The 27,836-nt window shown below is 35.8% G+C and overlaps 1 protein-coding gene across 1 annotated transcript in view; it reads right to left on the reverse strand.

The window, feature by feature from the left end:
• Positions 1–1,133: 1,133 nt before the first annotated feature.
• LOC148955981 (uncharacterized) overlaps positions 1,134–27,836 on the reverse strand; it is a 97,394-nt gene continuing 70,691 nt past the window's right edge. Inside the window, exons 5-8 of the mRNA XM_089088758.1 lie at positions 17,718–18,103; positions 15,740–17,146; positions 5,693–5,799; positions 1,134–1,436 (exon numbers count right to left, since the gene is read on the reverse strand). Of these exons, the coding sequence (XP_088944884.1) occupies positions 1,134–1,436; positions 5,693–5,799; positions 15,740–17,146; positions 17,718–18,103 (2,203 nt within the window). The remainder of the gene's footprint in view (positions 1,437–5,692; positions 5,800–15,739; positions 17,147–17,717; positions 18,104–27,836) is intronic.

Here is a 27,836-nt window from a genome sequence, read left to right on the forward strand (position 1 = left end):
ATGAGAAGTTTTGGCTAATAAGTCTAAATTTTGTCTTATTTTGCACTATAGAAACTCAAAATGCAACAAAGGTTTGGCAATGTCAGAAGTTCCGACAAAATAAAACCTTGTACTAAACTAAAGAACATGATACCTTTTATTTTTTTTTTAATGGATAATTTTTTTATTAAGTTTGTTTTCTTCCGTTTTTAGATGTGGTGACGACTGATGCTGAATTTTGGCTAGACAAACGTCGTAAATCAAAGCTTCCTCTATTCAAGATTTTTTTGGCGTTTCCCTGAGTTTCCCTGAAAGAAAATTATATTCTTTGAAACCTCCCCAGAAGTTGATGTAAATGCGCGAACTTTATCCGAAAATACACAGCGTTAATTTTCGTTAACCTTAATTATCACGGAGATTTTGGAGAACCCAATTTCATTCCGGAGAAACCCGGGGAAAGGACAAATAAATTAGGGATTAGTAGAAACAGAGGGTAAGTAGTCGCAATTAATTGGGAAGCTTATTGGAAGCGTAAAATAAGGAGACAATGGGTGTTGCACACTTGTAATAAATGTGACTAATCTGATTAGAGTTTATATTACGTTCCTTTCAGTTGCAGTAAGATTACACCCATCCAGAGACTACTTTTAAGAGAGAAGAGATTCCTAAATAGTAAGAGAGGAGAGATTACTTCTTAGGAGAGATTCTTAAAAAATCTTAAGACAGATTTTCTACCAGAATTCACTTGCTCCAAGCTTGAGACGCAATGAGTCCGAATTAGACTTTCTTTTCAAGCAAATTTTTGATAGATAATGTCTTAACCAGGAAATGCAAATATTCCACTATTCCTGAATATTATTCCGGGAAGCAAATAAAGCCAGGAATGGCAAGTAAGATACTTCCACTCTCAAGGGAAGCATGCATAACACTAATGCCAATAAAACACCACAGGACCAAGCCGTCATAATCCAAATAACTGCAGATAATCCTCCCCCTCTTCAATAAAATTTCTTTTTTTATCTCTTTGGGGGTCCCTTAGGACCCCCAAGTCATTAAGATATTTTAATAAAATAGAAAACATTAAATATATTTAATGTTTCGTTAAACATAAACATTAAATATGTTTAATTATCTAAACAATAGAAAACAAGATTTTAATAAAATAGAAATACCTCTGTCAACTCTGTTGTCTCATTTACAGATTCTTCTTGTTTAGAATTTTTCTTCTTTTTATTAACTTGCGCATAAACTGGCTCTGATTTCTCAATCTCATCTTTAAGGGGAGTAGAAAGCTCCTCAGCATTCTCCTCAGATTTTAGCTCAATATCTTCATAAGCATCACTATCAGTTTCTTTATCCCCTCGTCTTTCAGTCGTGTTAGCAACATCATCATAAGAAAGCTCCTCCTTTTCGTTGTGTGTTGTGCCCTCAGGGCTCCTATCCTCTTGGTTTACATCCTATAATACAAGTCTATATTGACAAAAAGATAAAGAGCCACAACAGTTTCCCGGGGAAATTAGAAATAGTGGCCACACATTTCATACAGACGAGGCTTTTGTTAGAAAGCATATATAAACAAGCAAAATTAGAAGGAACTGCATTTGAAATTTTTTGTAATTATCACATATTTGAGAAAAATATGTCGACTCATTTCACGAATTTATATCTGAGGTAGAAATCCCATTAATTTATATTTGTTATATTTATATTTATACTGACTCGCAATATTTCAAACAGTAAGCTCTACGAAAAATGTGGCTCAATTCAGCTTTTTGGGCTATAATGAGAGAAAGGTTGAGATGGCTAGGATACGCTCTGCGGACAGTGTGACTTTCAGATCGTCTTTTTGGTCTTTCAGAACCATCATGTTGCTTTAAAAAAGCAGAACTGTCTTTCCATTTGCAAAATTCTGACTCAATGAAAGCCCTATTTCCAGCAGTTTCTCCAACCCTTAAAGTCCCCATAGAAAAATGGCGACAAGCAAAACAAAACAGGAAATTCAATTTTTTTGAGTATTCAATTCATTCGTAAGTCTTACAGTAATATGTACTGAATTTCGTTCCGTTAGAAGCGGAAGCCGGATATCTCTGAAGAATAAGTTCAGCTGGTTTGTCGTGACACGTCGTAGATATCTGAGAGACGTTCTTGAATGCTACTGCTACTGGAACCCAAAAGGGGTTCAGGAATGCAGACCTAACTTTCATGTTGACCTGAGGTATTTACTGATCCGCTTGTTTCCAAAAGACTGTTAAAGGTGAGGGAATTTATTTCCCGAGACTTTGAGCGCTGACACTATTGCCAGTTTCTTCATTTTTCTTACACATTTTCACCGCAAAAAATCCAAAGTATGTTGTCGCTTTCAACTCATAGTTTGATTTCGAATTCTTCACAAGAACAACAAAGAAATACTGACCAGCTGAAGCTTAGTTTTGAATAAACCATATTCAAATCGCATTTCCGGTCGAGGATTGGGTAATAAAATAGCGTAGACGCGCTCTTAAACATTTCAAAACAAGATTGTCTCCTAATGATAGAATTAGGGTGGTACAAGAGTTGGACAGATGGGATATTTCAAAACAAGGTCATCGAAAATTAATAGTGCTATTTAATATTTGAAAAAAAAACGAAGCACTGGGGTGACAAATAAAAACGACCAATTAGTCAGTCTCGCTGGTTTAATATAGCACATAACTAAAATAGAAAATAGCTGTGAAACATGGGCGCCCATAAGCTGAATGCCAGGGGGGAGCAAACCTCGTCTAATTGGCACTTTTAATGCTACATAATAGGAATCTCAGAACAAAAAAACAGGCAGCATCATTCAGCCAGGGGGGGGGGGCGGAGCCCCCCCCCTCGCTGCCCCCCATATGGACGCCCATGCTGTGCAATATAAATAAGAAGGTAATTTTCAAAGTCTGTCTGTGAATGAAAGATGACAGATTTCCAAAGATTGTCCTTGCCGGTCCACCATCTATGGTCAAACGTAATGCAGGCCGTCCCAGGATAGGTCGCAAGGAAAGATATAAGGGAAATGGGAACTTCATGGGAAGGTGTGAAGAGGGAGGCTTTGAATAGATTAGGATGGAGGAGGAGCGTGCGTAGCTGTGTTAGGCTCAGGCGGCTTGGTGCTGCGGTGATTTGTTATAATTTATTATTATTTTATTATTAATTGTAAACCTAACTTACGATTAAGAATTGTTGCAATAAGTTCTTTACTGTAAGTTCTTTGAACAGATTGGAATGGAGGAGGATTGTGCCTAGCTGCAGCACTAAGACACCTTCGTCCTTTTACTGAGTGTGGAGAGCTTAACACCGATGGCATTTTGTTTTAAACAGGATGTTCAAATTTTTCGCGCTTAATAGATGGTGCTGAAGCATATGCAAATCTTATCATCTCTGCTTTTTTTCGGCTAATACTGTTGAGATTTGAGAATTGAATTTATGATTTCGGGAAAGTATGTAAAAAGACGGTTTGTTTCAGCGTTTTCTAAAGAGTAGGTTGCGATCAGATTTGGATCCAAAAAAAATTAGTAAAATATCAGTTTAACAATAGGAATAGCGGGAAAGTGTATATCTACCCTTTCATATGCATTTATGTGCTGCTATGGGATCTGATGTTCATGCATCGTGCTACCAACATTGCTAAGTCGAAATACGTTTTTAAGCTCATATTTTTATGCCTACCGGTGATTTTGTGACCTTATTTATTGAATGAAGTGAATGAGTGGGAATTGACAAACTGTCATTGACGTTTGTTAAAAAAAACAAAAAAAAATTAAGAATAAGATATCAATTGGGTATGGGTGAGCTGTAGCAGCCGTAGGCAAGCATTGGGGGTAAAAAAAAAAACTTGCCATTAAATTTTCAATAAGTTTTGGAAGAATTAAATAGGAATAAGTTTTGGAAATAGATAAGGAAGAATTGGCCAAGTTTATAAATTACGAAAAATGTGGTCCATCAAAGAGTAAACTTTTTTCCGTTTCATGCCTGGAAATGGGGAAAGATCATAAACATGTGTTTTTGTATTGCAAGTCACGATCGCCTTCAAAAGGAAACGTTTTGAAACATCTATTTGAGCTAGGAGATGAAGGCTTATTGTTTCTGAATGAATACCCACCATATAAAATAGATGCGGATTGTCTAGTTAGGAATAGATTCCACAATTTCTGGTAGTTAATAAAGATAGGTTATTTGCCAAACATATTTGCTAAACTCAATTGACTGAGTTTGAATTTGAAAAGAATTATTTTAAAAATGGTCAAGTGTCAAAAAACGTTGGAACGATAATTGAAAAAGTGAACGTTTAAACAACGACTTTCAAAAAGAAATTTTAAACCCGTTAAAACTTCATATATTTTTTTCAAACCCATAAAATATGTGTTAGAGGAGATTTATGTGTAGAGACAGCATCAATTTCAATTCAAAAACATTTCTCCAAGATAATACTCAAGTTCAATTTTGTATTTTTAATAATTACACATAAGGAAATAAAAACAACACTTTAACGCAGGGTTTGCGATCGCGGGAAACTCCACGTAACTACTCAAATGTTAAATCAGATATTAATAAAATCCATTTAAAATAAATAGAAGTAAATAACTTACTAAATAAATAACAAATGATATCCAAAAATTTAAAAATAAAAATAAACTGAATTAAAAGCAATAGGTAAATTAACATATTAAAGATAACAAATCCAGCCTCTATCAGTCATCAATTTCTAACTACCACTCCTCCCTTCAACCCCCCTTCCTTCCCTAACCACTCTACCACTCATAATCAAATTCAAAAAATATCCCCCTCCTCCAAAATAATCTTTTAGTTTCTTTTTGAAATGGGACACATTTTTCAAGACTACTTTCCAAAATATTCCTTCAAATGGCATCTAAATTAAAGATCCCTTTTCTGTTAAAATTAAAAAGGAAGAAATATTTAATCTTAGCGACCAATAATCAATTTAAGAATTTAATTGAAATTCCATGCGACCCCGATCTAAAAAGGTGCTTGAAACTACACCTCTTATTAGATTTTGTTTGAGGTGTCAAAAGCAGCGTCCCAGCGTAAGCACAGAGCAATACAATCTTTTACCACATTTATTTGCGAAACTGCTTGCTCAGTCTTTGTGTCCTTAGAAATTAATACCCAACTAGGTTGAACATCCAAACCTGGTTTGAGAATAAAATTGAGCATCATTACGTCCAAATTTGAAATTATCATGTGATGATAGACGACATCATCGTTATTCCTAAGGACAAAATACGTTAAATAAATTACTTACTAAAGTTTTAAACTGATATAATTATTGATTTTTTAAATAAGGTAATATTGTAAATAACTGGATCTCCATTAAAAAAATTTGTTTGTATATAAGCCTTTTTTTTATTATTATTATTTAGTCTCGCCTATTTGTTTTCACTATCATTAACGGCCAAAGAAAATTGAAGGTTGATACCATTTGATTTACTGGACTAAGGATCCTCCGAAATCTTTAATCTTTAATTAATTAAATAAAACCTTTAATTTTATCAATCTCCTTTTTCTTTCTAGGAATGAGTTTTCGAGTAGTAGGACAATTTCGCTCTCAGGTCGTAAAATCCGGCTTTGCTAGAGCTTTTGATAAATCTTTAAAAATAATCAATTCATACACTCTTACTTTCCAATAATACTCAACTATAAAAAAAAAAAACCATATAAAATACCCAAGGCGTCTTACCAAAGAATCCGAGCTTATTGTTGAAGTGGTAGTATTTAAGCTCTCTTTCTGTATTTCAGCTTCGCCTCTCTCTGCCGTTACCTCTTCAGATGAGACATCTCTCTTGTCTAAATTTAAGAAAAAAAAAGTAAATACGAAATATGCAATTTTAAAAGCAGACGCTCTGAAATTGAACACAAGTAAAATTAGTTTTAATTTACTTCATATACTGAAAGACAAGGGATACATCTTTAGATAGTTTGATGCGGAAGTGGATATGGACACCCAAAATTGAAGATATTTTAAATTATTGCAGCCTGTTTCAGCTTTGTAAAAATAGAAACGAAAAATAGGCCTAGGTAAAATGCCAATATGCGCTAAAAGTGTTTTAAAAGATCAGGAAACTCAGAAATAGTATCGAGATATATCCTTTTCGATATCCTTGACTTTTCTGGAAGGTTTTCTGGAAGGAAGATTCGACTGGCAACAATTGTGAAGAACTAAGGCTGGTTATACGGGTTAAAATAGTTTTAGTGAGTCATCAAATTTAGAAATAATTTTGTCATATATTGAACTCAATATTCTAGTGTTCTTGATACCATCGGTACCACTTTTAAGTTATGAAAGGAATACAGAGTAAATTTTTAAATGACATTTCAGTCAATGACATTAGAAATGAATATCGGTAAAATAACAACATACTATTTTATACTATGTATATACTGGATTGGGTGGAGGGCGCCAGCTGGAACGGTTAAAAATCACGCGCACGATTTTGAATCCCTTCCCCACGAGGAGCAAAAATAATTAAAAAAACGTAATAACAGAGGAAAATGTGCAAAAGTCCCATTTAAATCCCGGTAAAAAATTCCTGGGGGGGGGGTACTTACCCCTCCCCCAGAAAAAATATTTTGGTGGCCTTCTTGTTACCAATTCATACATAAGACTGTTATTTTGGTATTAATACAATTTTGTTTTTTTGGTATTTGTATTTGGTTTTGGTATTTGTTTGGTTTGGTATTTGAATTTGGTATTTGGTATTTGTTATAAGACACAAATTTACAAGTTGATTAGTATTTCATAATGAAGTAGTATCTCGTAGTTCTAATGCAACAAATAATAATCAAATCCCAGTAGAAGAGAATCCCTGTTAATTACCTTGTTAATTACCCTGTTAATTACCTTGTTAGTTAAATGTGTGATAAAAAGGCCCAAAGGTGCTCTAAGTGGATTGTAAACAGGCAATTTCATCGAAACCATCATTAAAAGGGATCAGAAATCCATAAAAAGGAGGTATAGGACAGGCAGGTAAACAGGAATTGTTTTTGGGGATTGGAGCCGTTATCAAAAAGAATTATTTGAATGGGAAATGTCCAGAATTTGGAGAAATTCACGCTTTTGGTGGACCCGGACCCAGAGACTTCCTTACATACTCCCCTGGAATAGCATTTATAATGATATTTTGAATAAAATTTTTGAATGGAGGGTAAAGAAGAATTATTATAACATATTTCGAAATAACCAGAACTAATATATCCAGAACCTGAAAATTGATCGAGGAGCCAATCCGACAAGCGAAAAGGGATCTAACAGGGCTAATTACCATAGATCAGATGAATGGTTATCCTTCAAATGTAGCAGAAAAAATAAAATCCAAAATGTAAGTTTTCCCGATAAAGTGATTAAAAAAAAGACTTCAATAAAAATTGATCTTTCATCATAAATGAAACCGCTTATAAAAAAAGAACATGAAGAACAGGGCGTAATTTGCTATGGGGCAGGGGGCAACTACCCCTCCCATATCTCAGCTTGCCCCCCAGACCCCATTTTGCCCCCCTCCCCCATCTAAAATTTAGTTTCTTCCAAAATCTTGTCAAAGCTAAGATAAACCTACATAATTCAAACATCAACAGAAACAGATCAGTTTTTAGTACATATTTCCCTTTATAGTACGATAAGTTACCTTTATATAGTAGGCTACAATAATTTACCTTTATAATACTTTTAAAGTACTAGATAATACCTTCATGGTACCAAACGGCTTATTTTTTAGCTTTTACTGTCATTTTCACTTGATTTGGGAAAATTGGCTCCAACTCCCCCCCCAGGATTTTGACGAAATTACGCCCCTCATGAAGAAATCCTCAAGTCATTTGAAATTGATACTTTTGGGCATGCTGTGATCTCAATAAGAGGCGTAAGAAATATTTTCAGCCTTTCCATCAAAGTATCTTTCGAGGCTGATTAAAAATGGTTTAAGTAGTGTCAATTTAAAAAATGGAGCCTACTAAGTTGAAAATTTTTTCGAAGGCACAATTGAGAAGTTTTTTCTTTTTTTCTCGACTTTCATTTTTGAGCAATTATTTCTCGGCTTACTCATTTTTCGGAAAGTCAGCTAAGATTTGTAAAAATATGGAATTATCCTTGAAGTTGCCTCAAATTTAGCAGGATATTCTAAAGTGTTTGACTGTGTTAACCATGAACCCAATACAGGCAAAGATAAAGAATATAAACATTTTCAAAATGAACATAAGTTGACAGAATTATCTAAATAATAATTATCTTCAAGATGAATTTCAGCATATATGATTTTAATCCTACTGTACTGTTTTGAATTATTTTAGAGTCCTTTGCTTCTGTTTCACTCTCAAAAAGCTAGAAATTCCAAATACTTCCAGTATAAATTTAACGCATAGCTAATTTCCTTCTACATCCAGATTATAATAACAAGTCTGTGTAAAATCCAATTTATCTCCAGCGAACTCTTAGAAATTACCCAAATTGAAAACCGAAACTTAGAAAGTTTTCAAGGAAAGGAAATGTCAGCGTCCCATTAATTTTTATTAATAAAATTATTAGGATCAAATCAAGAGGATTCGAAAGTCAACTGGAATAATAGGATTTAGATTTCCAATCTAACCGACTTTCAGGTTTGTTTACACTTCCATCTTTTATTAGAAAGTATAAATGAATTCCATTTCCACTAAATTAGAAGGGGCAGAGGATAAGTAAATAAAACTTGTCTTATGAGTGATTATCATCGTTATTACCATATATTCCTAAGACGGTCTTTACTCCTAGTCTAAGATAATCTGGAAAATCCCATTACAGCATATAATGACTATCATCTTTTAGTTACCTGGGGATTGTTGTAGATTATTTCTTCTGAAACTTGGTGTCCTGACACTTGCACGTCACTTTTCAGGGGCGCCAATTGACGGGGGGGGTCTAACAATTACAACTCTCTAGATTTCGAAAATAATTCTTTTGGAATTTTTATAAAAAAAAACAAATCCCAATTAATCCCCAATTATTTTTTTTGCATTTTGATAAAAAATCAAAAAAGTATTTCTTCCCTCTACATTTTCATGAATTGACATCCCTGTTACTTAGTAGTATCAATGGGGTAGTGGAACGGGCGCTTGATAAATTACAAAATTAATCAGAAAATCGAAAATTTACGTTTATTAAAATAGAAGCGTGGAGTAGTCATGAAGCATTTTGTAACTGTTCAAAGACCTTCTGGACACCGTATCGGCGCGTACATGAAGACCTTATCATCGTTTTCTACCGGATATAGACCATCAAGGCCGTAGCCTGGGGGTTAGGGGGGTTTGAACCCCCCGCCGAAATGTTTGTCTGACTCGTAAAAACGTAACAAAAATGGATATAAACCAATTTTTTTTGCATTTTTGATTTTTTTTTGTTTAAACCCCCCCGAAAAAATTATTTCAGTAAACCCCTCCCCCCCCCAAAAAAAACAAGGAAAAACGGGGTACGAACGTATCGCCTCAGGCTTTTGTTTCTGGTTTTAAAATTTTAATCCTTCTGGATAGCAAGAAATAAAACTTTTTTTTTCCGTTTTATAGTCTTTGGAAGTACAAGAATTTTTCTTGAAGAATTTGTTTTATTTTAAATTATATAATCAGTTTTCAGGTTAAATTTTCCAAATAAATATCTTAAATTTGATCCAGTTCCTTTAGTTATTTATCGCCGTATTATAAACACACAAACGCAGCAGCGTCTGTAAGCTAATTAAAGTAATTTTAACTGTTATAGTTTAATTATTTAATTCATTTTATTTTGTTATGATTGTTTCGTGTATTGTCAATGGGAGTCAATATTTATACAAAGTTTTAGCTAAAACGGACAAAGGAGAGTTAAACCGGATAAACCCGTTTTAGCAAACCCATACGAGAATTCTATGCTAGCTAACTGATCGCTCAAAATTGCTTAAAATAATAAATCTCGATAAATTGTAGGTTCGGAGGTTCTCAAACAGTAGAAGAGGGTATGCTTTTTTAGAATTATTAATTCATATAAGAAAACAAGCTTTTTTCAATTTGAAAGTAATGAGCAACATTAAAACTTAAAACGAACAGAAATTATTCCATTGATGAGGGGGGCTGCCCCTTGCTCATCTCTCACTCTTTACGCTAAAGTCTTAAAAAATGCATCTCATTTAAATGTAACGACCCTTGTGTTTCAGGACTCGTTCTTAAAGAATTGGGAAAAAAGTAAAATTACATCGTAGAGTAAGGCATGAGGAAGTTTCACCCCCTCGTATTCGGAATAATTTCAGCTCGTTTTAAGTTTGAGTATTGCTGCTTACTTCCAGATGAAAAGACTTGTTTTTTATATTACTGTGTTTAGCAAAAATTTTATTTCTAACCGTTTTTCAGATCATGCCAGGAAATCCCCTCTCCCCTGGTGCAAGATGTCCCCTGTAAAATTCCCATCAGAAACTGCCCTCTCCACAAAAATTAGGAGAATCCCCCCCCTACAGAAAATTCCACTTCAAAAAATTTCTGTATATTTCCCAATAATAAATACTATATCTAAACAATAAGCAAATAGCATAATTTTCAGGCCTTTCTCCATGGGCGGTGGAAGGTCCTTTCATCCTCAGAGGGATAGTTATTCGACCTTTCAACCATGCAGAATTAAATGGCTATTTCAAAATTTTGATTGAATTTCTTTGGAGAAAAATGTGGCGTGGGAGGTGGGATAGTTGCCCTCCAATATTTTCAGTTACTTAGAAAGTGCAGTAGAACTTTTAATTTCCGTTCAAATATATCCTATACCAATCTTTTAGGAACAATGGTTTGGTGCGATCACCCCTGGAAAAAAACACCCCTATTTTTTTTTCTCTCACCTGGACCTAGATATTTTTTGTTCCTTATACAATCTGTAAATATATTAAACTTAGAGAAAAGAAAATGAACTGGTAACTCAAACAACAACAGGTAAAACAATGAAATATTAATCCAAGTCAGTGAATTTTTCATCCCTAAACGAATATTTCGGCACTTTATCCAAGGGATGTCCACAGCTGATTGTTGTAGTGACCGCATTTTATTGTAAGACTTATTTATATTTATATAAGTGCTTTGCCGAAGACGGCCCTTGGACACAGTGCCCAAATATTAATTTACGGATGTAAAATTTCACTCTCTTCCAATAATTGTTTTACCTGTTTTTATTTTTATAGTGGTAAGGCAGTCGGGTCTTCGTATTTATTTAGGAATGGTAATTTGTCTTTCTTAAGATTGTTGGATAATGAATCGTCTTGAGAGCGGTAAGTAAAATGGTAGCTTTTTTTTTTTACTTAAGATTATTGCATAACAAATTCCTTCACATTTTCTCATCTATATTAAGAATAAGATGAATTTATGGATTTCTCACGGTTGTTGCACAATCAACGTTAAATGTAAAATAGAGTTAAGATGACTTCACACAGTTTTTCAAGGACCAGAAAGTGAAAAATTCAAGTAAAAGCAGAACATCTATTCGAATTTTTAGAAAATTTTAAATCTTTTTTCCGCCTAACTTTTAAAATAAATCTGACAAATTATAATGATTGCCACCCCTTGGCAAAACATGAGCTGACCTGGTTCAAATGTGTTCTGAACAATAAAACTAAAAGCCTTAAAACGTTCCCATCTTCCTAGACCTAACAACCATCAATTCGTGCTATTTGACATTAACTATGGAATATTACTTTTAAATTAGGATTCATACATGATTTGTATAAGAAATTTGTGGATTTTCTGGTATGTTCAACCTTCCTATTTAACTCCCTCAGACTTTTCCAGATACCCGTTTCGGAGCGGGTCAACTCTGGCCGAGCTTAGAAAGTCACATCAATGGCTCCCGTAACAACAAAATCAGAATGATCAACCTTTTACTCATTATAGCTCTAGAAAGCGGGATTGAACCACACTTTTCATACAGCCCACTCTTTGAAATACGGTCAGTCAGCCAGGTACCCAGAACAATCCGCAGGCAATTTCTCTAGAAAAAATCTAGCAAATCTTCATCGGCTTTATGGAGCACCCATGCTTCAGAACCATATTTGACCACTAGTTTCAATTAGTGGCAATCACATTAGAAATTTCAGGATTGAAACTGGAAAGTACTACAGCTTCCATTCTATTAAACGAAAAGGGTGTTAAAAAAACAAAAACAAACCTTCTTTAGTCGTCAATTTTGGGAAGTAGAATTTACAACAGTTAAAGCTCAAAAATGGTATTATTAAGTACAACTGCTACTCATTGGAGCACGGAGCCATTAAAGGCCAGCGCAGCAACAACATTTATCCTCCATCCTCCTCAATTCGGAGCTTCACTTTTTAGTCAACTCCTGTGAAGTCCTTCTTCACTTCTTTAACCTTTCTTAAACAAACAAAAACAAGTTATTTTCAACTGAAATTAAGGACCGAGCAACAATAAAATTGAAAACGAGCCGATAATTCTTGTATGTGAGGAGGATACCCCTTCCTCATCCCTCAATTTTTACGAAAAAGTTTTAAATTTAAAAAAAAAAATACTTCAAATTCACGTTCAATGGCCACTGTGTTTCAGAAGTCACTCTTAAAGAATTGGGACAAAATATCGAACTTTAGCGCAAAGAGCGAAGGAATTCCCTCAAATACGGAATAATTTCGGTTCCTTTTAACTTTTAATGTTGCTCGTTACTTAAAGTTGAAAAAATTGTTGTTTAATTCAATTTCTACCAGTTTTTCAAATCATGCCACGAAATCCCCCTCCCCTTTGTAACATTCCGCCCAAAAACTATTATATCTATACAATCAAAACAAGCCTTTCTCCAGGGGCAGTGGAGGGCCAAGCCATCCCCAGAGTGATCGTTTTTGACCGTTCATGTACGCTGAACCACATGGCCATCTCAAAATTTGAATCAGATGTCTTTGTGAGAAAAACGGGTATGGGAGGAGGGAGTTACCCTTCGATCTTTTGGGCAAGTTAAAAAGGACACTAGAATTTCTAATACCCATTCAAATGAGCCCTGTAGTGGTCTCCCGTAACTACTGGTTCGATACGTTCACCCTTAAAAACAAAACAAAAAAACACGCATCTGTGATCTTTCTTCTTGTAAAAAATACAAAATTCCACGTTTTAAAAATAGGAAGTTGAAACCTCTACAGCAGTATTCTCTAATACCCTTAATCTGATGGGGTAATTTTCATGAAGATCACTTGAATTTTTTGGGGGTGGGTTTCCCCCTTTTTTGCGAAGGTCAGGCAGATTTTCTCAGGCTCGTAGCTTTCGATTGGTAGCATTAACCTTAATAAATTATATATATTTGGAATCAACACAAAAAGACAATTCTTTTTTTATTTGTTATCAAAATTCTATTTAAAGCTTTCGTTGCTATTGAGACGAATCGCTCCTTGCCTACAGTTTGTTACCATGAACTCTTTGATAATAACTTATTTCCATCTCATTCGAGCTGGGCCGCATCCAAGATTTTTTTGGTGAGGGGGGGGGGCTACAAGAAAACTTCAACCCCCTCCCCCCCCAAAAAAAAATATATTCATTTTTATAACGTTTTTGCGAGTCGGACAAATATTTCAAGGGGGGAGGGTTGGAGCACCCTAACCCCCCTGGATACGGCCTTGCATTCAAGGACACCCTGCTTTCGGAAAAATTAATGACTAAATAAAGTGTTCTCCTAAGCTGGGGAAAACAATTGCTGAAGTGGATCCCAAACTTTGAGTTCCGAAAAAGTTCTGTACATATGGCAAAACTACTTTTTATGGGCTATTAGGATAGGCCTTATTATGGGTTACTGAAATACCAAGGACGTCAAAATATAAACATTTTTACCCCCAGGCTCCATCTTACGTCTATTTATACCTGAAAACCAAGATGTCTACGAATTTTCTGTCGGGTGTTACACAAATATTAACATTTATTACATTTACAGAAATTACATTGCATTTACATCTATTATATATTAACATTTACAGAAAAGAATAGCCCAAACAGTCTGTCTAAAACGATATTTTTGGGGTTAATCAATAAACTAATACTTTGAAGTGTAATTAAGTATACTTCGGGTACACAGGTCTGGTAAAAGTGATGAAAGACTTCAAAACCTAATTAGTGTAAAGCAAATACAAATTGTATCTACGAGAGGCAAAGCTGGCACAACTTTTTCAGAGTTTAATATTACCTATATAATATTAGCAATTTAGACTTGAAATTTTTTGTCCGCGAGGACAGGGTTTCGGTTACTAGTGTTGTTGGTTATTTTGGTTTGAAGCAGGGGTCAGTGGCGAGACTCTAAGCTCAACCAGAGTCGACCCACCTCTAAATACTCACCTCGAGAAATTGGCGAGAGGTAAACAGGAAGGCTGTTCGAAAGCCCAGATTTACAGGTCACTCAGCCCCTTCATGGGCGCCCATAAGCGGAATTTTAGGGGGGGGGCTTACATGGTCTAATCGGCACTTCCAATGCTGTATAATAGAAATCTCAAAAAACAAAAATATAAAATATAAGGCAGCATCATTCAGCCAGGGGGGCTGGAGCCCCTATCTGCCCCCCCCATATGTGAGCCCATTGTCCCCTTGTACTTCCTTTCTGAAGGGTCACGAAACGCTGGGGTCCGGCCTCAAATCTGGCCACATAGTTTTTTTCTTAAAATTGGCAAATTGACATTTGTGGCCACAAAAACAATCTAAATAGGTCACAATTTTGAGAAATTCGTATTTTTCCTAGGGTGGCTGTACCGAGCCTGAAAAGGCTGAAATTGTCTGCAGTTAGAAGACAAACAGGAATCCGTGTAATGAAGCCTACCGCGTGCCGAGTGCCAGGGCCCGGCGGCAAAGCCGTCAGTAAGCTTACAGTTTTCAACGCAACAGAATGAACTTAATGAAATCGAATTACCGGAATTACATATATGACGAATGAAACATTACAAAAGGAACATTGCTCAGTATTAAATACCAAGTGTAATTAGTCTGTTTACAAAAGGCGTTTTAAGTAGTTTCATAATGCCTAGAGGACAAATGAACAACCTATACCTAACAAGGGATTACAAAAATTCAAACACCTTAAAAAAGAAAAAAAAAGAAATCTTGCGATACCCTAAACTCAGTAAGTGCTGTGTATAAGTCATTGGGACCCTTCAAAATTGTTTGTATTCACTGTGGAGCCCTCCATTTTCCAGAGGAAGTTTAATATAAAAAATAAAGAAGAAGTAAGAAAAATGTAAAGCACCTAAATTGTACGAGCTTCTAAATTATTATTATGAGCTAATTAGACTATTATTATTGAATTATATATGTCGTTACTGAACCTGGGTTATATCGATTTAAAAATTCTAAATGAGGAACACCCCATTGGCTTCTAATGCAAAAGACGATTTCATAACTGATTTTTTTTTTCAAGATTTTATATTTGAGCATTTATTATGCATGCAGGGCCGCATTCAGGATTTTTTTCGGGGGATATTTAACACAAGAGTTATTTTTTTTTGGGGGGGGACACAAAAAACGCATAAAAAATAAGTTTATATCCAAAGATATCGTCAGACAAACATTTCGGGGCGGGGAGGATCAAACCCCCTAGCCACCCTGGATATGGCCTTGTATACATGCCTACCTTCTGTCCCTTTCCGTGTCTCGTATGTCTTTCTACGAGTAAATAGCATATATGTACATGAATATCTAAACAATGAGCACTTGCCAATTCCACCAAAGGCTGGGAATGATTAGTAGGGATTGATAAGAAAAGTTAGAAAAAAGTAAGAAAAGAGTAAAGCACCTGCATTGTAAGAGCTTCTATGATCCTTATCCAGCTCAATAAAATTTGACCATCGAGATAAACGATTTTGGCCCATTGTTTCGTCTTTTTCATCAAACTCAAAATTTTCCACGAATCCCTCTCGCCTTCTGAATGCTTCTTCCAGAATTTTCTGCAGCCTTTCTTCCCTGAATTCCTCGTCAAAGCTATCCTGATTTAGATTTGTATTATCTCTGTTAATTTTTTGCTTTTCAACTACATCCGAAAATGATGATCGACAGCTTAAAAACTCATCTTTGTCTGAAGAATATTTCAGACTATCCACCCTTATATTTAGATTGTAGTCTCTCTCCACTTTGCCCTTATTTTTTCTTTGAATTTTAATGAACGCTTTGTCAATTTCTTCTTCAAATGACGAACGCCTTTCTGAAGCTAAAGGGCTTATTTGTGACAAAGAACTAGCACTTGAACTACTAGACATTAGCACATTACTGGTTTGAATGGTTATAACAGGTACAGAGGGAGAGCCCCATTTTCGTCTTTCATTCCGCTCTTGACTCTTAGGGGCAAATAAACTTTCATCAAAATCAATATCACTGCCGAAGTCATCACTGATAGAGACACTAGCTGAGGATTCACTATTATTAGCGGTTCTTAAGTGTTTGGTAAAATCATCAGGATCTTTATGTTGCTCTTGGTTCTCATTTGTTGGATATAATATTTTCTCACTGATACTGTCCTTGGATTTTATCATTTTCGGTGAAATAAGATGATCAATATGCTCGTCACTATGATTAGTGGTGGCGGTGAAAAATGCACCAGTACTACTAGGTGCCTCAAAATTTTCTTTCGACTTGGGCCGAACACTAACTACGTTAGGTTTTGGGGGGACTGCAGGTTTTCCTTTAACTACTTGTGAGGTTCTATCACTAGGTTTTGGTGGGACTAATGGTTTTTCTCTTAATAGCTCTGAGCTTTTATTGTCAGTATCTGGTGAATCTACAGACATCCTCAATAAGGGCGAACCAACGTCATCGGGTTTTGGTGCAACTACGGGTTTTGGTGCAACTACGGGTTTTGGTGCAACTACGGGTTTTGCAATTAATATGTGCGAGCTTTTATCAGTAGGTTCTGCTGGTGCTGCAGGTTTCTCTTTCAATAGGTTTAAACTTTCATCAGCAGACTTCAGCGGGACTACTGTAGGCTCTTTCAATGCTCGCGAAGTTTTGTCATTACGCTTTGGCGGGACAGGGTTGTCTTTCAATAGCGCTGGTTTTTTAACATTTTCAGGAGCAATATCTAAAGCATCTAAGCTCAAGGTTCTTGGGAGAGGTTTTGGATGGTTTCTATTTGCCTTCTTACGTGGGTTTGGCTTTGGTGTCTGTGGTTGTATATCAACTGGATGTGGGGTGTTAGTATAAGCAAGAACTAAAAAAGAAAAGCAAAAGGATAGAGGAGCCAAAACCAAAGCTAAAGCATCTAATCAAAATAACTACAAATAGCTAGGGTTATTTTAGTTTAAAAAAAATGACAGGAATTGTCCAGTAACAAACATTGTCAAATAAGACTACGAGTTTAATTAATTGTTTATTAATTTGTTATTGTGATAGATATTAAAAGATTTCTTCCAAATTTTGGAAATTCGAATGAAATCGTTCCATAGTTAATTTGAACTTTTTTCCTTTTTTTAAAAAAGTAAAAATACATCTTTACCCATTTTGGGCTAAATGTTACTTGGTACATTTAAACTACCTAAAGTACTCTTTCCGCCTAAACATAAATTTAGGAAGTAGAATTTAAAACTTATTTTAAATATTTTAATTTTGCAAATTAAAGCGTCAGGCTTTAAAAATACTTTGAGCTAAAATGTTCTAATTTTCTGCAACAAAATTTCAGTCTTATTTTTTAGCTTTCTGCTCAATTATATCTGAAAGTTGTTCTAAAAAAGAATTCCAGCTTCCATTATTAAAAGACGATGATGTTTTATTTCTAATCTTACCTTTCTTATTTATAGTATCTACAGGACTAGGTTTATCAACTATAACAGGGGGTTCTTCGACCTTTATTTCAACTTCTGGAGTGCGATTCGCCGTAGACTCCTCGGTTTTGGCAGTGGGAACTGGTTTAGCTTCTTCTACCATGCGTTCGTCAGTAGCTTCTGACGAGTTGACAACATTTGACGGTGGTGGTGGTGCCTTTTTGCTCTTCCTTAGCGCAGACAAAATACTCGAGGTGGAAGTTGAATTTGCCGTTGCGAGATTGCTAAGGGACAAACGGTTCCCAGCACGATTTTCATAAGCCAAATTGGAAGTTGATTTTGAAAAGGCACTCTGCAGCTTACTGGTCTCTGGCAGTTTTGATAAATGCTCTTTACTTAGAGGAGAGCTGAAAAAATAGTAATTCGTTAAAATCTGGACAAACAAAACAAATTATTTCCCTAGAATTTACAATTTCTTCATATAAAGTAAAACTCAATACAAATAATTCGCATACACTATTTGGATTGTAACAGATTCGAACTGAATAAATACAACCTAATAATTTCAGTGCAGGTATGTACACCATAATGTCGAAGTGGTTGGTGGGCTGAGTTGGGAATCATTTATCCGCTAGGCATGGGTTCGATCCCTGGCGTGGCCGGTTATTTGGTTTAGGACGGGGGTCAGTGGCGTGGCTCTGTAAGCTCAGCCAGATTCAGCTGATGGGCCACGAAACGGAGATCATTACCGCCGGTTTGGAAATTGAGGGTCTAGTGCTGTCATACTTACTTGCTTACTTTTCTAGGCAATAGGTGAAACTAAACAAGAGAAGAAACCGGCCGTATAGCCTCTATACAAAAAAAAAAACTTTAACAGATGCATCGAAATTTTTATGTTCACTTTGTTGCGTTTTTACGACTCGGACAAGCATTCCGGGGATCGGGGTTCAAACCTCTAACCCCCCCCCCCCACCCCCTCCATTCCTGGATACGGCCTTGGCTTACACTTAAGTAAATGCGAGTAAGTGTTATTAGCATGACGCTAAATGCTAAATAGTGGATTGAATTTCCAAAATTGTTTAAAATTTCTTTTTTGAAATTTTTGATTTTATTTGTTTCAAATTAAACAGATCATACGAGAATAATGGCCCATATTTTGTTTAATAGCCTCTATGATCATGAAAAAGAAGAAAATATCTGACTAAAATCTCAGAATTCTTCCACATGTATTCTCCAAACATTTTTCAAAGGGAGAGATGGTTTACATCGGTATTGGAAGACTTCCTGCTATCTCCTGTGCATTTATAATTTTACAAATGCTATGTAATCCCTGTCCCAACTACTCACCCTTGAAGAAATACGTGACATACTATGCAAAGCAAGAATGATCATGATTATCCATGGGGGGATAATAGCTACTAAAAGAGGATCCACAATCAATATCCACGAAGTATCAACTGAGAATGAAATAGATGATCTGTAAGTTAAGTAAAAAAAATGAGTTAGTCAAATGGGTCAAATTTTTACGTACCAAACGCAGATTCCAGTCTTATGCAGTCAAAGTCAAACCAATACTACTACTAACAACTCACCACAGCACCAAGCCACCTGAGGCCAACACAGCTATGCATGCTCCTCCTCCATCAAAGCCTTCCTCTTTACACCCTTCCAGGAAGCTCCCATTTCCCTTAAATCTTTATTTATGACATTCTCCCACCCCAACCGTGTTTAGCCCTAGACGGTTGGCCGAAAAGGACAATCTTCAGTCAAATTCAAAAGTTAGTCAAATATGTTTTTTTTTTAGACGTTAAGATGATTTGTATGTTAGTCAAATAATTGAAAACGATAAAAAAGACATAAAAAAAAAATGGTATGAAGTTTTCCACTTAAGCTCTTAAAAGCAACAGTTAGCTTAGTGACGATAATTCAAGATATTTAAGTCACCATTAATGGTAGTTCAAGCGTATAATTTAAGATAAGTCTTCTCACGAAAAAGAAATTCAAGTTCACATTATAATATACAGGATCTACTTTAAGATTAAAGCTTCCTTCAGAAACACCGATATTCCGCGCAAAACAACTCACTCCAACAACTCCACTCCAACTCATATGAGTTTTAACTATTTGATTCGAACTCCAATTTCCGAAGGTCTGTCTCTGATCCAAAGCGATGATTTCAAAAGAATTATATAACCTTATTGACTGTAAATATTAAGTAAGCAGTAAACTAGTAGCGAATCTACTCCACAACCTCACTTAAGGAGGAAACGATTATTTTCAACTATAATTAAAACTGAATTAATTTTAGTCATTTCAATACAACCAATAAGATAGTCCTTCAATAATAAAACAGACAATATTGCTCAAATCATCTAACTTGACTTTCATCAGCAAACTTTAGTAAGCTATTTCCAATGTACCCTTTCACCAGCATCTAAAGCCAAATTAATGTCAGGGGTGCTGACAAGGATGCTTTTTACGGGGATGCGGATTGAGGGGAAGTCAAGCGGAAAGCACCCCCCTCCCCCAGATTTTCAAAAATACTCTTATCTCACTGCTGCTTGACGAGAGGTGAATATGACCCTGTCCTTCAAGATTGCATTCATCTCAGAAGTGACTATTATTGCTGACAAACGATTTCCCTAGCTTCAGTAATTTCTCCCTTATTTACTATTAAAAAAATGAGCGGAGGAAGGAATTTTTTTTACATTAATATTATATTTTTATACGTGTTTTAGTTTTTATAATATACGTCCTATGTGCTAGTGATACATATGGCATTGAAAAAAAACTTTTTACAGGATTTAATTTCCCGATCAAAAATCAGATGTCACAACATGCTGACAAAATAGATGTCGTCAGCACTACCGATTCTAAACAAACTTAGGAAATCCATAAAATTTCAGAAATTTTTATTTTGAATTTAGACAAAATATCTGTGGCTCAAGTAGCTCACGTTCAAGACCCTGGATTACATAGAAAAAAAAACCCAGCTAATTTTACGACCGAAAATAAAGAGCGACATGAAAACAAATAGAAATCATCCTGTACGAGAGGGAAACCCCCACCTCCTAAACACTCCCCCTCTTTAAGGTAAAGTTTTACTAGTGTTTAATAGAAAGCTTCTTTGAGCGCAATAAATATTAGTTGTTCGATAATTACAAGGACTTCATTAGCCAATTACTTCACCAATAACTTGACTGCCGTTACTCGAGACGAATTTCACGACACATGAGAGAAATCAAGGTACTCTTGTACTAAACGGACTCTTTTATAACGGCAATGCATACCAGTCACGAAATAGACCGAGACACGTGATGAAAAAGAGGTTTACGCTGCCTTCTGGGATATAAACAAAGGCAAGAACTAAATTTAAATTGTTTTTTTGGGGTTTATAGGGGGGGGGGAGGTACCTAGGCTAGGTTAGGCTACGTATTTAATATATGGTATGCTTTGCCCCCCACACCCTCCTAATGTGCAAATATATAGCCCAAATTTGTTTAAAATAAAAGTTCGAAATAGGGACAAAATCCTTTTTAATAGACAGTGTAAAGAAAATTCACAAAAAATACCAGATATTTCGGTCACTTATACAGTGACCGTCATCAGTAGTAAAACTTTTGAGTTTTACTACTGATGACGGTCACTGTATATGTGACCAAAATATCTGGTTTTATTTTGTGAATTTTCTATACACTGTCTATTAAAAAGGATTTTATCCCTATTTTGAACTTTTATTTTATCGTCATGGAAAGGCAGTGTGGTCTCCGAAATTATGTACCAAATTTTTTTCTAAACTGTTATATATTCATCCCATTTTATTTTATTTCATTAGCATTAACCAAACTAGCACTATATAAAAGAGTCAGTTTAGTACAAAAGTACCGAAATCAACAAGGAAATAATACTACCCTTTCATAATGAGAATAAAAGAACATAGGAATGGGGGATTTCCAGACGGCATTAACATTGCAACTAAAATTAGAAATTTTTGATTATTATTGAATGAATATGTAGGCTACAAATTGGTAGAATTTTGTCGGTTTGAAGTGGGACTCTTTCAGCATATAATAGATTATAAGTAACAACCAAGCCTGTTGGATGTCAAAAGACGTATACAGAGGGCATATTCTCGAATCCTCAGTTTTCTTCAATTCTGGGCACTTCTAAATTATCGATTCGTTTCACTATCCCCCCCCCCCAAAAAAAAAATAATTAATGAATGATATGCATTAAAAAGGAAAAAAAAGGTAAGGTGTCCTCATTTGTTAAGACCAGAGAAAAATTGTCCCCCCCCCAAACACAAAACTTAAGAACCATCTCCGAAAAAAACTGCCCATGAGAGTATCAACTTGATGACCTAAACGAGAGAAAAAAAGTCAGACTTATCAAAACAAGGAAAAATTCATAGTTTGGTATACGAATTAAATATTTATTCACTCCATGTATTTGCATTCGCTTCTTTTCATGAACTATCACCCTAACTTAATCAATCAATCAATCAAGTTTATTATTACGCCAAAATATCCAAGAGAATAGAACTGGCATGTCAGAAAAAAAAGACATCACTGTAACATGTTATTATAATGTTTACAAAAGTATCAAACAGTTCGTGGTAACGAACTGTAAGTAAGGAGCGACCCGGCTCAATGGTAACCGAAACTCTAAAAAACGGGATTGTGATACCAATAGATACATCAAAAGAATCAGATTTTAATTCTGATTTCAAATATATAAGTTTCATTAAGTTTAATCTAACCCATCAAAAGTTACGTGCCTGAGAAAATTTGGCTGATTTTCGAAAATAGGGGGAAAGACCCCCTAAAAATTATAGAACCTTAATGAAAATCACACCGTCATATTCAGCGTATCAGAGAACCCTACTGAAGAGGTTTCAAGCTCCTATCTACAAAAATGTGGAATTTTACATTTTTTGCAAGAAGAAAGATCACGGATGCTTGGGTATTTGTTTGGTTGTTTGTTTTTTTTCTTTTCCCCAGGGGTGATCGTATCGACCCAGTGGTCCTAGAATATCGTGGGAGGGCTCATTGGAACGGGAATTAAAAGTTCTAGTGCCCTTTTTAAGTGACCAAAAAAATGGAGGGCAACTAGGTCCCCTCCCACGCTCATTTTTTTCGCAAAGTCACCCGATCAAAATTTTGCGATAGCCATTTTGTTTAGCATGGTCGAAAATATGATAAAAATGTCTTTTAGGATGACTTGATCCCCCAAAGTCCCCAGGGGGAGGGCTGAAAGTTATGAACTTTACTCAATGTTAACATATAGTCTTGGTTATTGGGAAGTATACAGACTTTTTCTGCGGAGTTTTTGTCTGGTAGGTGGGGGGAAGGCGCGGGGCGGGGGCTATAGGGACGGATCTGTCCATGAAGGAAGTGTTCAGGGGGGAAGGGACATTGCTATGAAGGGGGCGCCGGATTTCCCAGCATTATTAAAGAAAAAGATCAGGAATTAAATAAAAATAAAAAAAGTTTTTCAACTGATCAACTGATTGTGATTAAGAGGTCATTTTTAAAGAACTGGAAAAAATTCGAACATAGTTTAAAGAGCAGGGTATTGAATAGGGGGCGAACCCTCTAATATACGTGTTAAAAATTTATGAATATAGAAGTTCGTTACGTAAGTTAATTCTAAGTTACGTATATTTATTACTAATAAAAACGTTCGTAAATAAAATTAAACAAGTTTCGAGAAATCCATTTAACCAAATATAATATGAAAATATTGTTTTAATTATTCATTTACGTTTAGCAAAAATCAAAACCTGAATTAATTAAAAAACTTTAAAAAATTAAATAAAAAAAAAAATTTTTTTTAACTTAAAGTAAGGAACGACGTTAAAACTTAAAACGAACAGAAATTAGTCCGTATATGAAAGGGACTGTCCCCTCCTCAACGCCTCGCTCTTTACGCTAAAGTTTGACTTTCTAAAAACTCTATTTTTTTAAACAATAAAAAAACCTTCCCATAAAGAGCGAGGCGTTGAGGAGGGGACAGCCCCCTTCATATACGGAATAATTTCTTTTCGTTTTAAGTTTTAAAGTCGTTCCTTACTTTCAGTTAAAAAAACTTGTTTTTTTTATTTAATGGCACAAAGGAACGATCGTATCGCACACTACAATTAGCCAGAGGGAGCTTAATTTTTCTTTTCTCCAGTTTGACCCCCGGGTGGGTCGTGGATTTTCAAGAACTGGCGGAAACTCTGGAAGGATGCTACGAAAAAGATCCGACGGTAGGCAGGACCTTCCAAAAGTCATTAGCAGCTCGTGTCGCCTGGTAGATAGTGTATTCATGCCTAGTGATGTCAGACTCTCCTCATATGATCTATGTTCGTACCCACGGATGATTCGGCATGAACCTTTTTGAATTCGCTCGATTTTAAGATCCTGAGCTTTAGTGAGTCTGGGATGCCAAACTTGGCATCCATATTGCAGGGCAGGACGAACGTAGGTTTTATAGAGGTTGGTCAAGTTGTGGTGGGATAGTCCAAATCTTCGTAGCTGGGCAAATTGTCTGAGAAGACTGGCACCATTCTTCACCAATTCGGAGGTTTGGGAGTCCCAGCCAAGGTTATTGTCGATTATGATCCCAAGAATTTTCGCGGACTCCACTGCTTTAAGATCAACCTCAGATTATATTTGTTCCAGAATGTGCTTTGTAAAGTTGATTCGGAGGACCACACTTTTTTCATGTCTGATTTGAAGTTTGGCCTTGCTTGCTTGACGCCGTAGCTCCTCAAGGGTGTGCTTGAGTGCTTGCGATTTGGACGAGACTTTTAAGCTCAAAGCATTGCATCCTGTCGCTCAGAATACTGGCCATCTGCCTAACAAGAAAATGTCGAGCTTTCATTTCAGCTGTTCCAGAAACGACGATATAATGGTCTAAGAAGTCGAACGCCTTGACCATGTCCCCAATAAGAACATCGACGTAAGAGCCAGGATTTTCAAGGTGGCTCAGGATTTCTTCCATCACGATGACAAGGTAGTATAAAGTGCTGTGATTGGGGCGGAGTCCAAATTGCCGTGAATCAAGCGATTTCTTTATGTCGTCATAGAGCCAGCTAAATAGAAAATCTTCAAAGATTTTTGAGAAGTTGGCAGTCTTCGAGATAGGCCGCAGGTCTTTAGCTTGTGTCGGGTTCGGTATCTTTGGGATAGGGAAGATATACGCCACCTTAAATCGCTGGGGGAAGGTTCCTTGAACAAGGCACTAATTGAAAACGGCAGCAAGTGGTGTAGACAGTTCCTTCGAACACTGGGCAATGATTTTGATGGGGACTTCGAAGGGACATGATTCCTTATTCTGGTCCATCTTAAGAATCTTTTTCTCGACTTCTAGGGGAGTGATTGTCGGGATATTGTTCAGTGTTCCGTCGAATTCGGGTAGTTGCTTAAGAGGTCGATGTTTAGAGCAGATTTCTGTTTGTTTCAGCTTAGACTTAATTGTTCATTTCAATGTATTTTCGCATATTCATTCATAGTAATTTCAATTCCCTTTAGTTTGACTTGCTAAATGATTTTATTTCCGCTCATTTCAGATTTTAATATGTTTTTTTTTTTTTATCATTTTTCGTGATTTAGAAATATACCACAATGTTCTATTATTTGCAGAATAAGCGCCTAGTGAACAATACAGTACCTATTTGTAACTTAAATAAAATGAAAAAAAAAACTAAACAAATCGAGGAAGAGTTCTAATTAAAATTAAGAAAATATTACCAAAAATTGTTTTTCGCGATATTTGCAGCTTTTATTCTTTGAAACAAGGATCGGCTATTCCTTCTTTATTCGATTTTGAGATATTTTAAAATATATTTAGAACAATTGACTTCCACAAAAATGTGAAGAGGGCTCATAGGCAAAAAAGATTTTAGTTTTCTATTTTGCTACTGGTTGACATGACTTAAGTCCCATCCACCCTTGAATGTAATTTTTGGGCCTTTTTTTCACCAGTCCATTGACGAAACTCCTATATGGAATTCTATTCTCCGCCAGGCGGAGAAGGTGTGTCAAGTTGAGTGACTAAAAATTGTCTTTCTATCTCTTTGGGGGGCACCTTCTAGGTCAAGAACTATTCACCCGGCCTTCAAAGAATATTTTCGGGAGATGAGTGCTTTCAATACTTTTTGTTGCGTCTTAGTCATCAAAGTATTCTGTTGAGGATTGTAGGTTTGAGCTTGACATTTTGGAGAAGCTCGGGGTGGAAAATTCTATCACTATAGGTGATACCAGCAATACATCGTAGTAATTTGTTTCAAAGGTAACGAGTCGAAGCTGATCATCAGGTTTTGAGTCTAAGATTAACAGGCATAAATGCCCATAGCCACACTTGAAGCGTTGTCGATAAGTTCCTGTTCATCTAGATGAGCATCAGACTTTTAAGTTGGGATTCACAAGTGCTTGGTGTTTCTTGATGTCAATGAGTGGTTACTGTTGGAGGTGAGTAAGCTACCAAGGTAGCTAAATTCTTCGACCCATCCTATATTACCAAATTTACGCTGGAAGCTGGACATTACCTGGGAATAGGGTTTACGGAAGCAGTGCATGGCTTTCGTCTTCAAAGTCTTGGAAGATCACCCCAAAGAGGTTGGTGGTCATGTGGGTGATGTCGGTCTGAGATTGGAGGTCACTGAGGGACTCAGTAATTTGGGCAGTATCCTCGGCATAAGCAAGTTTGTCTATCATTAGTACTCATACGAGGACACCAAACGGGCTATCCGTGAGTGAAAGGACTCTAGTTAAAAGCAGATTGAAGAGCACCAGTTAGACACCGACCTTATGGAACACCAGTCAATGATCCTAAGTTTTCGGTAAGGCCTTCTCCAGTCATAATATGCCTACCAAACTTCTTACAGGAGTCTCTTATCAGGGAGACGAAGTTGGGAGGTATTTTAAAGTGAAGAAGATTGTATCATAGACCTATGGACCTTCTCTCCAGATGAAGTCAAACGCCTGTCTGAAATTTATGAAGAGGTGGTGGACACTGCGGTCTCGTTCAGGATATTTTCCGATGATTTGACGGATTTTATGCGGTCTAAAACCCACTTGATATTCTGGGATGACTGTTGAACCTATAGCTCAGATGGGCCCTAACATGAATTTTGTCAGTAGTCTTATTAATGTAGGGTTGTGCGTAATAGTAGCTCCCAACCACTACCACCATCCTTCTTATGAAATTTCTGCCCTGTTGTTAAATCAATGGTTGGAAATACAGACAAGCATATTACTTCAGCGAATTTCCGATACTGATTTTACTTTCCTTCAGTCTAAAATATTGTATGGATTCAATATTTGTTCAAGCCATACATTTGTATATTTAGCATTCCGTATTTAAATCCCTATATAGTTTTAGTATTTGATGGCTTGCTTTATACGAAACGGAATTTTCCCTAAATAAAAAAATAAAAGTTGATTATACAATATCTGGTCAGAATAGATAAACTGTTTTATTGCGTTTAGTAGTTCAACTTCTTTCAATTACTGTTTGTAGTTTAATATACAGTATTAGCCAAAGGAAATAAAAAAATCACATCGCAGTTAAAAAAAAACTAACATATTATTAGCTAAGTACTACGCCACAGATTTTAATGTTTTTTATTACAAGATTTGTAATAAAATAGGAAAAGCTGGTCATATTTTACCTGATCCAAATTAATACTGTTTTATTATGTTCGATAGTTCAAGTTTTTCAAAATACCGTGTCTCCCTTAATAGTCGAAGAACCAAGGACCTGATACAATGTTTTTTCTCATTGGACCCCCCCCCCCGCCCCTTCAAAGAAAAAACACGCGATTTTCTGATATTTTTCTTTTGGTTTTTTCAAAGTTACAAGTTTTAAGGCAAAGATCACATTTTCGTCAGTGTTGCCACGTTGAACTGTAAAAAAAAAATAAGCAGAACTATTAAATGAAATTTCACAGCCCTTTCATTCGTAAAACCCAAGTAATAACAATATTTTGTTTACCAAAGACAATTAAGCCTTCAAAGGAAAGCCTTGTCTTCTTAAACTGTTTGATAACTAATGTTTTGGCTGATTTTTCATCCGTGTTTTTTTTTTAGTTTGGCACCTGATATTACCAAAAACTGCAACACTGCATATGGAGGTCTTTTTCATTAGAAGCTG

Source organism: Artemia sp. Qi Xiang Cuo, chromosome 1 (assembly GCF_049724085.1).
Source record: "Artemia sp. Qi Xiang Cuo chromosome 1, ASM4972408v1, whole genome shotgun sequence".
Taxonomy (NCBI): Eukaryota; Metazoa; Arthropoda; class Branchiopoda; order Anostraca; family Artemiidae; genus Artemia; species Artemia sp. Qi Xiang Cuo.